The sequence below is a fragment of the Vicugna pacos genome, chromosome 2, assembly GCF_048564905.1.
Source record: "Vicugna pacos chromosome 2, VicPac4, whole genome shotgun sequence".
Taxonomy (NCBI): Eukaryota; Metazoa; Chordata; class Mammalia; order Artiodactyla; family Camelidae; genus Vicugna; species Vicugna pacos.
The window spans coordinates 83,694,689-83,710,270 of NC_132988.1; the positions used below are offsets into that span (position 1 = coordinate 83,694,689).

Below are 15,582 nucleotides of genomic sequence, written 5' to 3' on the forward strand. Positions count from 1 at the left end.
CAGTATTTAATTAATGACTATAAAATATAAGTATCATGGGTAAAACCTGCCTTATACTTTAAAACTACATAGAATATAGAGAGAGAAATTTTAGGCTTATGATTCAGTTTTAAAGCAGTAAATTTTAATTCCTTCAATGTTAGTATGAGACCCTTTATAGTAAGGCTCTTCTTGACTTGCTTCCACCCCTCTACCACTCCTACTCTCTCTCACTTCATGCTCTAGTAATTAAAACTTCCATTTGTGATATGCCTAGATTTTTCTCTAAAGAAAATGCTAAGCCTCTTAAGTTCTCAAATAGGACGCTCTCTCATCTCATAAAGGCTTGTGCCTTTGCAAATTGCTATTCTTATAGTTTAGAATCCTTTCAACTATTACCTCTTCCTGTCCTTTAGTCTGTTATTTCTCAAACTTAAATTGTCATACAAATCACGTGGAGACTTTGTTATAATGAAGATCTGTTTCAGTAGGACTTAAGGTTGGGCCCAAGATTCTGTATTTTAACAAGCTGTCACATGATGCTGATGGTCTCTGGACCACATTTTCAGTAACAAGAATCTAGACTGCCTTGTTCAATATCAAGAATCTAGAAATATCAAGAATATTTCCCTGACTCCCCCCATATGCTTTCTTTATTCCTTAATTATAATTATTTAGTATCTCCCTATTCAATGCAGATTTTTGCCAACCATGACTGTGTCTTTCATCCTTGTATTTCCAAAGCTAACTGTACTGTTAAACAGAAAACAGGCTTTCAACAAATGTTTATTGCCCATTGGATGGTGTTATTACAACCTATTTATAGTTACATAGTCTAATATATACTGAACATTAATAGTGGCTTTTAAATTTTGATCATTTTGTTTTAGAAAGAAAATGAATTATGAGCTTCATTTTTTTCCCCCTGTGAAATCCTTTTTTAGAAGGAAAAAAAAAGCCTTAAATGTGCATCAACTAAGGATATTTGCTTGAAAATAATATTCCACCCTTTGGTACAAACAAAAACATTTTGAAATCTCTAGGATAACATACAGTGTTTCTTAAGTTTACTGTGTGTGTAGAAATAAGTTTTTTAGAAACTAATGATGATTTATCTTTCTTTCTACCCAAGGAGAAGTACAAATGTCTACCACAAGACGAAAACGTAGTATGTTATGTTGTTTACCGTAAGCTGTAGTAAAATGAGCTCACTTGTTGACAGGTATGTTTTTAGAGACTCTTTTATCTTGAATTATATAAAACTATTTTAAAAATTCACAGAGTAATGGTCTACATCAAACTGATAAAAGGAATTTTATACTTAGCTATAATTACTATTACATTCACCTTCTGTACTGAGCAAGTACTGCATAATAGTAAGTATGGTATTTTATCTAGAGGCAAATAAACAGTGTGCAACTTGTGTTCTAAATGAATCTTGAGTTATTATTTTGAATGATTTAGTCTGAACTGCTCTGAAAGAAGTTAAGACATTTGCAGATAATTTCCTTGGCACTTTCTGGAATCATCTGTCTCCTTATCTGTTGGTGCTAACCTCAGCCCTTTAAGCATCTTAGCATTTGACTGCTAAGAGGTAACTAATTAGGATTTCATTAGTTGAAATTATAATCTTTAACTCTTACTCTTAGAAAAAGGATAGACTTCCTTGTATATTTGATTTTAAAACTTTTTTTTAAATTTTTTTTACATTTTAACATCTGACATTGAGACTCAACTTAACAGTTGGCTTATCATAGTTTAATTGGTAGCATTTTTTTCTTAATGCCACATAAAATAAGTCTTATAGTCAGTGGTATCTTAAATTTGTTAAAATATAGTAACATTTTTAAAAAACACCTATTCTTTGACAGCTAATGTGCAGAATATTGTTTTATGTCTTACTTCATTTAACTTCAGAGTAATTCCATGAGATTTTACAGATGAGGAAACTAGGTCAGAGAGGTTAAGTAACTTGTTTAAGGTCACATAGTAAATAATGAGCTGGAATTATGACCTATGTTGGTCTGTCTGACACTAGAGTTCCTATGCTTTTATTATAGTATACTGTGTGACTCTTCCACAGGAGATTCTTTAAGAGTTTTGTAGCTAGAGTTGGGTGCAGAAGTGACTTTTGACATCTAGGGGCAGCGTTCTTCCCTTTTCTATGATGTAAATAGTTTGGAGCAAGATATTTACCTTTTGATTAAATTAAATTCTTGTTTATTATGATAGACTTTATTTATTTATTTTAATGGTTATCATTTTAGTTTATTATATATATTGTAGTATTTTTCCTGGACATTTTTTTGAGATATAATTCATGTGCCGTAAAATTCACTCTTTCAAAATGTACAGTTCAATCATTTTAGTAAATTTACAAAGATGGTCAAGCATCCCCACTCTAAGTCTAAAACATTTCCATCACCTGCAAAAACCCAATAGCAGCTACTCTATTCTTCATCCCTTCAGCCTCGGCTCTATTTCTATACATACTTATCAAAGGCATGTTTTAAAACCAGTATGAATTGCCTGCCCTGTGTTTTTTTTTTTTTTTTCTCATTGCGGCCTTAATTTGCATTTTCTGAAACATGTGTTTCCATATTTTTTTTTATTAATAAACTTTATTTTTTAGAGTAGTTTCAGGGTCATAGCAGAATTGAGCAGAAAGTGCAGATTTTGTATGTAGCCCTCCACCCCTACCCTCAGCATCCCCCATCAGTGTGGCATATTTGGTACAAACAATGAACCAACATGGACACATTATTATTAACCAAAGTTCTTAGTTTACATTAGGGTTTACTCTTGATGTTGTACATTCTATAATAGACTTTAAAAAATGTAAGACATAGTTAAATTTAATTGTCCATATATATATCAGAAAACACATTAATAATTAATTGGATTTGAATTTATGCAATCTGTTTACAAAAATGCTAGGATAGAACTGATTTGAGTCACATGTTGTTTCAGTTATTATTGTTGCTTAGTGAGTCTGCTCTTTCTCTGTCGACTTCCTTTTTCTTTTAGAGATGATGGTAGTATTTTTGATGGATTGGTGGAAGAAGATGACAAGGACAAAGCAAAAAGGTAGTTCAACTTAAGATGTAAAACAGTAAATAAATGAATAATAATTAAATGTAATAGCAAAAAATGGTAAATCAGTGATATCTAGAAGCTGTCTGCCTTAAGAAGTTAGATGTGTTCGCAATGTGAAGGAGCTTAGAATATTTGTATGACATTTATAAATTAAATAAAACTATCTTCTAAAAGTGCCCTTCACCCCACATATTGTGGTACATAAAGTTTATGTGACATCACTGGTGATGTTAGGCTTCAGCACTTGTCTAAGGCAGATTTGCCTAGATTCACCATTGTAGTTCCTGTTTTTCCCTTAACCTACACTATTCTTTGGAAGCTGTTTGTTTAGTATAGCCCACCTTCGGAATAGGGATGGGAGAATTAAGCTTCACCTCCCATAGGAGGGGTATCTATACATATTTGAAGTTCTTCTGTAAAAATACTTGTCTCTTTCCTATTTATATATCTATGCACTCATATATATATTGTATAGATTCATGGATGTGGCCAGACTCTGTGGTCTATTGTCATTGAGTTCATCACAAGGGCTAAGTACTTCCAACCTGAATGTAGTATGAAGTAAAGTTACTTTAATGGGTGTGATCCAGTGGTAGAGCTGGTTTCTATAAATTTCTATAAATTTCTTATCATGGAGCCAAAATACCTATTTTGAATTGTTGCTTCATGGAAGCTATATGATCCTGGGCATATTCTTTTTTATGGCTGAGTTGTCACACCTATAAAATGAAAAATAATAGTGAAGTCTATCTCATAGGAATTAGATTTCATAAATGTTTTCAGTAGTGCCTAACATATAAATACACAACAAATAACAGCTCTAAATTTTACCCCCACCCATGTCTTCAGATGTTTCATATATACTAATTCTGAGATACCTGTTTTCTACTTACTCCTTTCTAGAGAAGTATAATTAGATCCATTATGTCTAACTTTCTCTGGTATAAGTTCTTTAAAACATCAAACAGGCAATTTCATGATTTCTAAATACCCCCCACACTATTTGTCCACCAAAATCAGTATCTCATGTTATATTTCACATATTGATAAACAACATTATCAGTAACTTGGGAATCCTTTGATTTCTCTTTTGCTTCCCCACTCTAAACCAGTTTCCCTAAAATTGCTGAGTTATGCCTGTTAACCCTCAGATCCGCACTGCTTTGTTAACACTGCCACTGCCATGGTTTATAGGCTAGGATATTGCAGTTGCCTCCTAAATGGTCATCTGACCATTTGGCCTTGTTCAGCATACAGTAAGTTTTCAGTAGTATTTGTTAAATGAATTTGTTTTGCCAAGCACTGGTCCTTTCATTACTCTAATGCTGAAATGGTCTGATTAACAAGCAATTCTCTTCATGTCATTTCTTTGCTTAAAACCTTTCAGTGCCTTCCCATATCTTTCAGGATTAAACTAAAATCCTTTTTCATAGCATAAAAATTTCATAATTTTTTTCAGTACTGTCTCACTTGCTCCCCATCCACAGCCTAACTCCAACATAATTGGGCACAGAAAGCCTGTACACTAGCCACTTAGCCATGCCGAGCTACTTGTGATAGGTTTTTGTTTTTGTACAAGGTTACTATGTCTAAAATGTCCTACTCACCCCAACTGCCATCCCTTTCTCACTCAGGCTCCATGACTCAATTCAGCACACTTAGGAGTTTCCATAGGAGTTAGATGAATTTCTTGAAAGGGCTTATCATTCCCCAGTTATTTCCCACCCTTATTAGCACAGTCTCTGTCATTATAACAAAGCACTCAATGCTTTGGTGAGGGAGTCAATTCATTTCTGTTATGTTTCTTAAGAGATTTGAACAGTTGTATTTTTTCACAGTGCTAATATAGAATACATGCTGCTTCTTTATTGAAGTAAAGTTAAATTAAATTATTAGAATTATCCTCTGACCTTTGGGGAAAGTATTATACTTTGCTTAAACAAAAATTGAATTCTGAAATATAACTTCACAAAGCAGATAATTAGAAATACTATAGAATGATTAATTGCCCTGTAAATAATTGTATTTACTTACCTCTAGAGGTCTTAGTGCAACTAAGAGTTTGTTTATTGGTTACTGCTTCACACAGAACAATGGGAATTATTCACTTAGCACATATATTTGGAGCACTTACTGTTTGTTAGGTGTTATGCTTAAGTGCTTAAATGAAAAAATTTGGGCTCTGTTACCAAGAAGCCCACAGCCCAATGGAGAGACAAATATGCAAATAAGTGGTTACAGCTCTGTTCTGGAGGCTGGGATGGAGGAATAAAGAGGAAGGATATGTGGGTAAACCTGAGGGTAGGGAGATTTTCATTTTTAGATTTCTGTTTGTAATTTAAAACTTACAGAAGATGAATAACTTTCTCCTATTCAGTAATTATTAGTAATTTGTATTTATACATTATATGTACTTTTACAGTATATCTCAGTAATATTCATAATAACCTCATTAGGAAAATACCAGTTCTTGATAAATAATGACATTAAATTAAACCTGAGATCTGAATGTAATTTGTCTTACTCACATTTTCATTAAAACATGTATGCCAAATGCTTAATATGTTTCTTTAGTGATAAATTGAGAAGAAAAATTATTGTCCTAATTAAATGTATAGTGTAACCTAGGAAATAATATTTATTACTGTCCATATTGACAGAAGTAACATGCCATGTGGTTGTGTCAATATTGAGCATTGTATTAAACTACTTGTGTAATTAAATGGATTGTTTGAAAACTGCTTATTTAATTTTTTATTTCATCAGAGTATCTAGAAACAAATCTGAGAAGAAACGTAGAGATCAATTTAATGTTCTCATCAAAGAATTGGGATCCATGCTTCCTGGTAATGCTAGAAAGATGGATAAATCTACTGTTCTACAGAAGAGCATTGATTTTTTACGAAAACATAAAGGTAAATTTTTAATTTTGTAAAATGGATTTATTTAAAATAACAGATCCTCTCTTAAAGCATAATGTGATATAATCTTGGCAGTAAAGATTGGATGCTTCCTAAAATTTTTTTAAGAGGAAGAAATAATAATTGCCTTTTTAAAGATTTCCTAGTATGTTCTTTCTTTCATTCAACAAACATTTATTTAGTGCCTACTGTATCCTAGTAGGTTAACAGTCCTGACCCTCGAGTAACTCAAGCTAAGGGAGAGAAACATATAAACAGCTAGTTACAATGAAGATAATTATAATGTGAATAGTTCTTGTAAACCATAAACTTTTATGCGAGAACACAGAGGAAAGAATGTGTCAGTAAAAAAGTAGTTGATTTTTCAACTGAGTCTTCCTTTTAGATTAACTAAGAAAAACAGCAGTTCACATGAGGAAATAGCATGTACCAAACCAGAGAAGCTGGGAGAGTTCAGTTTAACTGGAGCACAGTTTGAGTTGGAAAATTATGGGTCTATTTGAAAGCAAGGGAAGAGTACGACTGAGAGGGTCTTACATATCATTTTAAAAGGGCTTCAGTGTATATTTAGGGAATAAACACTGTGTTTTAAAGTGATTATTTCTTAATCAAATAAAATCACTTTGACTAAGTCATGAAAAGAAAATTTTTAAGAATATTAAGTATTTTGGTAATATAATAATTGAAAAACTTGTAAAAGGACATTTCATTTTAGATACAAATGAGACTGCAAAACTTCTCAAAAGGAGAACTTATAACTAGTGTCTCTTTTTCTTGTGGGCTCACTGTGGAATACATTATTAGCCTGGTTTATGATCCGCCACTCTCTAAAATTATTTTTGTTAATTTCACTAATGCCATCACCCCCACTCCTCACGCCCTCTCTGCCAGTGAAGCAGTAGCTTTTTCTTATACCTCATCCTCTTCAGCATCTCTGAAGCACTGTACATTTTCATTTATTCTCCACTGGCTTTCTTTGCCCTTGGCCTGAGTTACTCTACACTTCTTCATTCACTTCCCCCTAACTGAGCTGATTTCTTTCCTCTTTCTTTTTCTGTCCTCTAAATGTAACAGTTCTCAAGTCTTTTGTGCTTTTGCCTGTTTTTTTTTTTTTGAACACTGGTTCCCTTGGTTATCTCAGTTCATAGCTTCAGCTGTTGCCTCTCTATTAAACTGCTAAATCTGTATTTTTAGATGCAAACTTTTCAGTCTTTTATTTCCAGGTAACTTTTGGATCTTTCTTGTGCATGTCCTCAAACTCAGTGCATCTAAAACTGAACTCATTTTCATTTTGTCCGGTCACCTGTTTCTCTCAACTTTCTTGTTTTCATTTTTATACCACCATCCTTTAAATTCCCCAGGACTCAGACCTGAAAATTTATTTTAAATCTTCCTTAGTGTAGTATCACAGTGGCCAAATTTTGTTGATTCTTCTGTAAATGTGTCAAAATTGCTTGTCTTCATTTTTATTGCCACCATCATCATTACATTTTACTTCTACAGATAGTATTTTCACTAACCTCAGTGTCCCTTGCAAGATGGCACATTCAGTCCCTCAGACATTTTAGGAGTTCAATGAATGATTGTTGAATGAAATGAAATAATATGCATGCATAATTATTTCACCCTGACAAAAGAGGACTAATTTTGGCATTAAGTAGGTAAGTTTTTTCAAAATTGGATATATGATTCTCACAAAAATAAAATTTACCTTAAATTGAAAGGTAATTTTTATATACTTATTGCTCTAAAAATAAACCTGTGTTTAACTAAACTTACTGGGATTTGTTTATGGATTAAGTCCTTTTTTCTGAATATATATAATTGATGTGAATTTGAAAAGCGTGACTGTATTGCACAGAATTAGTAGCTCTACTTCAGTTACTCTTTATATCTAGTAAAAGCATTTCCAGTATGCCAAATTTGGGGTACCAATTTAATATGCCATATTTACATATCTGGCAAAACAACTTAGTCCATATTTTTCATTGCAAAGTAGAGTATATTTTGTAGAGTAAAATCTGTGATATAGATTTTTATTTTACCTGTTTTAATATATCTGCATTTAAAAATGGAAAAATGTTTATTGCCTAAGTAGTTCAGATTTTATCATTTATGAATAGCTTTCTTATAACTAAATCCATTAGAAGTGTGTTACAAAATAAACTATAAAAATTGTTAAAATGTATACCCCAAGCCAAGGATCTCCAAAGTTTTGACCAACTTCCTACTGCTAGGAAACATGCAAGACACTAAGTAGAATCAATCTGGGATTATTACTGTAAAGTTTTTGCCTAAAATCTTAATTTAATCTCATCGATTAATTAAGAGTAATGCACCTCAGACTGGGAAGAATCTTTCTGCTTGGCAATAGGCAAGCCTAACATCTTCTTTTCTAAAAGCAGACTGACTGGCCTCCTTGACTCCTTTCCTCCAAGTTCACGTCCTTATGTCTTCTCTAGGTAGTACCATTTGAATAGCAAGAAAAAGGAAGGGGAAAAAAGAGTATGTTCCTAATGCTTGATCTAATCTGCTTGTTCTGATTCTTGTTTGGTCGTTGTGTCAAGGAGGAAGCAGCCTCAGACCTGTCAGCAGCACAGGCTCTCAAAGCCCCCCAGAGAAAATCCAAAGAGGCTAGTATTTTTAAGAGACTAAATCTAAGGAGATAACTTGCTGTATTAGCTCAAATATTTTTCATCGTACCAAAACTTGGACCTCCTGATACCTGCCTAGACCAGTAAATATTATTGCCTATGGTTCTTATCTTTAGAGTGGGAGAAGAGAAGGCAACTTGTAGGACTTCTGTACTCTACCCCACTGCCCCAAATATTTGGTTGGACTATGCCACTAATGTGTCAATCTGTTTGCAGAAATCACTGCACAGTCAGATGCTAGTGAAATTCGACAGGACTGGAAACCTACATTCCTTAGTAATGAAGAGTTTACGCAATTAATGTTAGAGGTATGTCCGTATTTAATTTTTGAAGTTTATTTTCCTTAAAAAAGAAATCACAGGGGTTACTAATTTTAGTACAGTTTTAACGATATTAATTTAATATTGAAAAACCATAATTCAATGTAAATCAGTAAGCTGTCTCTTCAGTTAAAATTAGTAGATGTGAATATTATAAGGAAATAGTACTATGTGGTAAATAATGCCAAATTTTCATATTTTCATTATTATCTGAATTTTTGAGAGGCTTAATAAAAGTCAGAAATCAAATAATAGTTCCCATTTTGTTAAATTTTTTTCTCCTCTAAAAAGTAATAATTTGTTTTCAAAGATGACACAGTCAAGCTTCATGCAGGAAAAGCATGTTCTTAACAAGAGATACCTAATTATCTCTTTAGATATAAATAATATGTTTATGAAAGGGTACAAACAAGCTGATGTCTTCAACAAAAAAAAGGAAATCAACTCATTTAATTACTCTTTAATTTTTAATTTATGGTATTTTTCAGTGTAATCATTTAATAAGATCTGTGTTAATTATAAACTACCCTGCTTTATTGGTATGAAAAATTTCTTATAAAGTTATAAATTGTTGTAATACCGACACTTACTTACTAATAACCTTAATGAAGGTAAATTACCTATTTACTAATAAGCCAAGTAGAAAGCATTGTCTTCAGATTTTTCTTTACAATGAACAGATTTTCAATTTATTTTTTAATGGAGATACTGAGGATTGAACCCAGGACCTCATGCACACTAAGCGTGAGCTCTACCACTGAGCTTATTTCCCTCCTGCTGTGAACAGGTTTTTTAAATTAATTGTCGAGACACATGTAGTGCATACATAGATAAATATCAAAGACAAATAAAATATTCTAGAGATTATAACATTACATATAATATGCAACAGAAAATTTAAACATTAAAATTTTGAAAATGTAAATTAGTTGGCTCATGATTTCCTCACAGCTTTTAAAATTACATTCCTGAAAAATATTACATTTAAAAATTTTTAACATGTCAAGCATATTTTTTATTTTTAGTGTATGTTTACACCTATTAAGTAAATATATGTTTCAATGTTAATATGCCAAAATTGAAGGATATGTATAAATGTGTGTATATATTGTAACCTGGGTCCAGTTAGTTATGTTGATCAGATTACAGATGGGCAGTCTGGATACCCTCTCAGCAGAATTTCAGATGTAGGCTATATCTTGGAATGCTAGAGCTGGGAATGCTAGAGCTGCTAGTAGAAGAGTTGAGATCATTCAGGTCAACTTCTTCCTTTTACCAGTGAGGCCTGAAGAGGATGCAACTTGTTCAAGGTCAGATGGCTAATTGATCGAAGAACTGAGACTAAGGTCTTAAAATTCACTTACACCTTATATGTTGGCTGTCTCTCTCCATTCTTCCATTGCCACCTATCCCACTCCCTCTTATCTCTGTTACCTAAGGAATATTCCGTGCTACCCTTGATAGTAGGCGGTAGAGGGGTGTGGGAGGGTGTGGTTTGCCTGACTAGACCTCTATGCAAAGTCTCTCTGTGAGAAGTCACCTAGTAAGGAGTTCTTTCCCCTTAGCAGCTGGCAGCTCTCTTCAGTACTCCACAAGGAAAGGGTCAGTGCCTTACCTGCCTCATCAGAAGGAGGTACTGTCCCTTTCCCTAGAACTTTCATGCAGTCTTCCCAGATTAAACACTCAGTAAGTAAACAATGAAGGTTTACACAGGCCTTTCCTTGAGGGTCAAGTAGATATCAAATAGGAAGATGAATTTTAACGAATGAACCCTTTCCTTTCTATCACACAGTGTAGGCAAGGGGTAAGGTTCACAGTCTTCAGTCTCGGGATGAGTATGTCCATCTCTGTCTTGCTCTTCCTTCCACATCTGTCTGATCTTCCTCCTCAAGGCCCCTTCAGTTTTTGGTATACCTACCTACCTTACTGGAAAATTAAATCCTTCCATTCAAAAGAAGTCTGATCCTTTCTTGTGTTAACACTTGGCCAGATGCTTGTGGAGGCTTTTCTTTACTGAATCTTTGCCTGCTTTTAAAGAGGAAGGGGCAGGCTCTGGTTCTAGGAATGGGATTAAGTCATTAAGAGTTCTGATTTCAGTTTATTCTCTTTACAGAAGAGAGCTGCATCCCAGTTCTAGGGAATATCCTAAGAGCAAATAGAGATCATCATAGAAAATAATAATTTGTTTTCAAAGATAACACTGTCTAGCTTCACTCGAGAAAAGCGTGTTCTTGATAACATTTTGACCCTTTTTGTTATAAAATAATACCAGCGTTGGTTGTACCAAAGAGTTTTTGTAAAAATTTAATGAATTTGCTTAAATTACAAGTTTCACCCTTTCCCCTTACATTAGCCAGGAATGAGTTTGTCTGAGCCATTCTAGAAGATAGACATCTACTCAAAATAAGTTCTTTCTAATACCAAATCTCTTCCTCAATAGAAGGGGTAGGGGGGATGGCTTTTTCCATACATTCAGCGATTGGTTAGAATTAGAGGGAGGTTGCTTAAACCCTCAGATTCATAAATTACATGCAAGTATTTTTATTTGCCATGTGCCAAACATATGCTGGGTGCTACAGATACAGTGTTCATGTAGTTCTTACCCAGAGATTGCTATCCTTTGAGAGAACCCTATACTTAAACAAGAAATTCAAATTTAGTTTGATAAATACTTTGGTAGGAGAAGAGAACTCTTCTTATGGTTTATCTCTAATGCTGTATGTCTTCAACATCTTTTTCGTTGAATCTTCTTTTCCTTCAGCCTGCAAATATATTTCAGTTACTGTTTTAAAAAATGACTTCCCTTGATACTTAGTCCCCTTAAAATGAGACCTCTCATGAACTTTAGAAGGGAAGAGTGGTTTATAATAGCCTTCTGATCATCCACCCATCTCTAAACTCATTGTAGTGTGACTCACCTTCCTACTGATATCAGTAACTCTTGAAAGTCACCAAAATTCAGTTTTATTTTCTCATTCCTTATCTTAATTGATCTCCTTTTATACTGAACCATCGCTCTTCCTCCTCACTCACTTTGTCATTCTTTCCCCTATTGGCTTCCTTGACAGCAGTGCATTTTGTCTTCTCTGTCATTTTCTCTGGCAGTTCTCCTCCTCATCCCCTTAAGTAGATAATTCCCCAAGGATTTGTCTTTGGCATTCTCTCTTTTGCAGACCTCATTTCTTCAGCTGCCACTTTGGTGCCTAAGATTCTCAAACGAAAAACTTTGTAATATGTATTAAGGTACAGGATTTCTTTAATATTAACTATTCTTCCCCTGTGCTGATTTCTCTCCTGAACTCTAACATCACATTTCTTAATGATTGCCTAAATCCTTTCTTCTCTCTTCTTACTGCTGTGAATTTCATTTGAATTCTCATTAACTTCCCCGACTATTCTGAAAGCCACTTAGATTTTCCTCTTAATTCTCTTTTCCTCTGAATCCACATTACACACTGCTTCCAGACTGTTCTTGAACAAAATCCTCATGTCTTACCGTGGTATTCAAGGCTTTTCACGATCTGACCTCAGTCTACTTTTTCAGTAGACTAAGGCTAATTTCCCTTTCACTTTATTCCACACACATCTCCCTGTGCTTCATTCACATACTTCTCTGTCAATATATCCAGAAAGTGATAATGTATTCTTTTGTGTGCCGAAGACTTATTATCAATAGCATGTGTGCTTTGGAAATACTGCCATCTTCAAATAAGGCCATCTTCATATAATAACTAATATGCTAAAAGTGGAAGAACATTAAGTCTATCTTCCAGAAACCAACAATTCAATAATGGCCATAGTTTTGTTTGTTTTTTCTTCTTTTTTTTTTTCCCCCAGCAGCATTTTAAAATGCACAAAAATAGGTACTAAGGTAGTAAAGGGGAAAAGCTAACATTTTGACAGTGCTTTGGAAATTTCCACAGTAAGCCCTTTGTCATTTATTTTAGGTTTTTATTTCTGTCCTGTGAAATACATTTTTCTTTTCATTTAACTGACCATTATGTTTAATTTCAGGCTCTTGATGGTTTTTTTTTAGCAATCATGACAGATGGAAGCATAATCTATGTGTCTGAGAGTGTAACTTCATTACTTGAACACTTACCAGTAAGTATAAAACTCCTGTAATCTCTTTCTTATTTAGTGCCTATTTTAAATATTCTAAAGCCCTTGAAAGTAGACAAGTTGAACATTAGTTAGAGTGGGAATGAGACTATGTATTTGTTTTAGCATGTTTATGGTTTCCCAGGTCTGTCATGACTCTAATCTATAGTAACTAAATACTCAACTATCACTTTATCTCACCTCTCTTCTTCCTGCCCTCTTTATTCTAATGCTGAGTTTTCAGTATTTGCTGTTTAATCAGTAATTCCTGTGGTGAAGATGTAATCACTAAGAGTGTCTTGAGAATAACTAAATTTCTACTGAGATATTTGTTACAGCTAAAGTAAGTCATAAATGATTTTCTCAAAAGAATGACTTATGAAAACATACTGGAAATATAGGTACAGACCATTTGTGCTCTGTGGCTTGAATTGATAATGTTTCAATGGACATATTCAGTTTGTTATTAATATGACCAAAAGGATAGAAAATTAGAGAAGAATTATACATATAATTTTGATTAGAATGGGGAATAAGTGAATTATGTGTTTGCTGTTTACTTAACATGTACTTATCGAACATGTACTATGTGTCAGGTACTATGCCAGGTGCTCTGCTGCAGTTGACAGTTTTTATGAATTTGAAGTTCTTATTTAATATGTAATGTTCTTATCTAAAGTGGGGCTTGTGGTATAAATATTCTGAAATTACTTAAAAATTACTCTTAAAATGCCCATGTCCTTAAAATTTATAACAATACATAACAGAGTCAAATGTTCTGTAAAGGTCTCTTTTGAGAGAGAATGACGAGCAGTACCTCCCTCCCTCTGATTACTCTGCTGCTTTGTACTTTATAAAGAAAATGGATTCTACACTTAAAAGGGCAGATTCTAAAAGGGTATTGCTTTGTTTCTGAAAGCCGGGCAGTAGTAATTTGCCAGTTTCTTTGGGTAACACAGAAAATGACTTGGCTTTACTGGTTCTCTAGGGACTCTTTACCAGTAAGCTCAAACAGTAGGTGATTTAGCCTAATATCTAAAAATTGGTTAAGCATAAACAGTGCAAATATAGCAATATGTAAGTAAACTATTATGGGCAGAGAAAAGGACAGACTGATAACTGAATTTGGGGGGCAGTTCTTTTTAAAAAATATTTACATAGTGAAAAAAGCCAGGGAAAAAAATTCTTTATAGGATTAAGATAAAATTGAGTAGTAGAATCTAATAAATAAAACAAAAGAATGTATACAACAAAACAGAAACAAACTCACAGATACAAACTAGTGGTTACCAGTGAGGTGGGGGGGGGTGGGATGAGGAGCAAGCTAAGGGTATGGCATTAAGAGACACAAGCTATGTATAAAATAAATAAGCAACAAGAATCTATTATATGGGAGAAGGGTATAGGTCAGTGGTAGACTATGTTCTTAGGATGCACGAGGTCCTGGGCTCACTCCCCATTATCTCCATTAAAATCAATCAATCAATAAATCTAATTACCTCCCCCAAAAAGAAAAAAATGCCTTAAAAAAGAATATGTTATACAGCACAGGGAAGTACAGCCATTATTTTGTAATAACTTCATGTGGCATATAGTCTACTGAAAATATTAAATCACTATGTTGTGCACCTGAAACTAATATTATGAATCAATTATACATCAACTTAAAAAATAAGATTAATTTAAATAAAGGTATAATTATATGCTTTTAAACCACAGATGATTGTATTGGCTTTTCTTTTCAGTTATGTATTTATAGAAACTATATAATCTTTAATTTAGTCATAATCAGAGCATAATTTGAAATGTGGTTACACTTTTTAAAAGCCTGCTTCTTGGATACTTTCCGTGGATTTCATTCAGAATTAGGTGCTTTTTTTTTTAATCTTTTTTTTTTTTTAATTGAAGTATAGTCAATTTACAGTGTTGTGTCAATTTCTGGTGTACAGCACAATGCTTCAGTCATATGTGAATATACATATATCTGTTTTCATATTCTTTTTCACTGTAAGCTACTGTAAGATATTGAATATAGTTCCCTGTGTTGTACAGTATAAACTTGTTTATCTATTTTATATATACCAGTTAGTATCTGCAAATCTCAAACTCCCAGTTTATTTCTTCCCACCTCCTTCTCCCCTGGTAACCATAAGTTTGTTTTCTATGTCTGTGAGTCTGTTTCTGTTTTGTAAGTAAGTTCGTCTTTTTTTTTTTTTAATGATTCCACATACGAGTGATATCATATGGTATTTTTCTTTCTCTTTCTGGTTTACTTTACTTAGAATGACATTCTCCAGGGCCATCCATGTTGCTGCAAATGGCATTATTTTATTATTTTTAACAGCTCATACAACTTAATAAGGAAAAAAAAACCAATTCAAAAATGGACAGAGGAACTAAACAAGCAATTCTCTAACACATACAGATGGCCAATAGGCACATGAAAAAATGCTCAGTTATCACTAGTTATTAGAGAAACGCAAATCAAAACTACAATGAGGTATCACCTTA

At 33.4% G+C, this 15,582-nt stretch overlaps 1 protein-coding gene across 16 annotated transcripts in view; it reads left to right on the forward strand.

Moving 5' to 3' along the window:
- Positions 1-15,582, forward strand: part of CLOCK (clock circadian regulator) — a 138,944-nt gene that overhangs the window by 56,226 nt on the left and 67,136 nt on the right. For 14 of the 16 annotated variants that reach the window (XR_012061539.1, XR_012061547.1, XR_012061551.1 and 11 more), the window contains 5 exons: positions 1,112-1,201; positions 3,007-3,066; positions 5,842-5,990; positions 8,867-8,958; positions 12,985-13,074. Coding sequence is in view for 2 of the 16 variants with exons in the window: in XM_072943617.1 (XP_072799718.1) it covers positions 1,155-1,201; positions 3,007-3,066; positions 5,842-5,990; positions 8,867-8,958; positions 12,985-13,074 (438 nt within the window). In the remaining 14 variants the exon portion in view is untranslated. Of the gene's footprint in view, positions 1-1,111; positions 1,202-3,006; positions 3,067-5,841; positions 5,991-8,866; positions 8,959-10,234; positions 10,281-12,984; positions 13,075-15,582 lie in introns of those variants that run through there. The other 2 variants (XR_012061572.1, XR_012061569.1) reach the window with 2 other exon arrangements.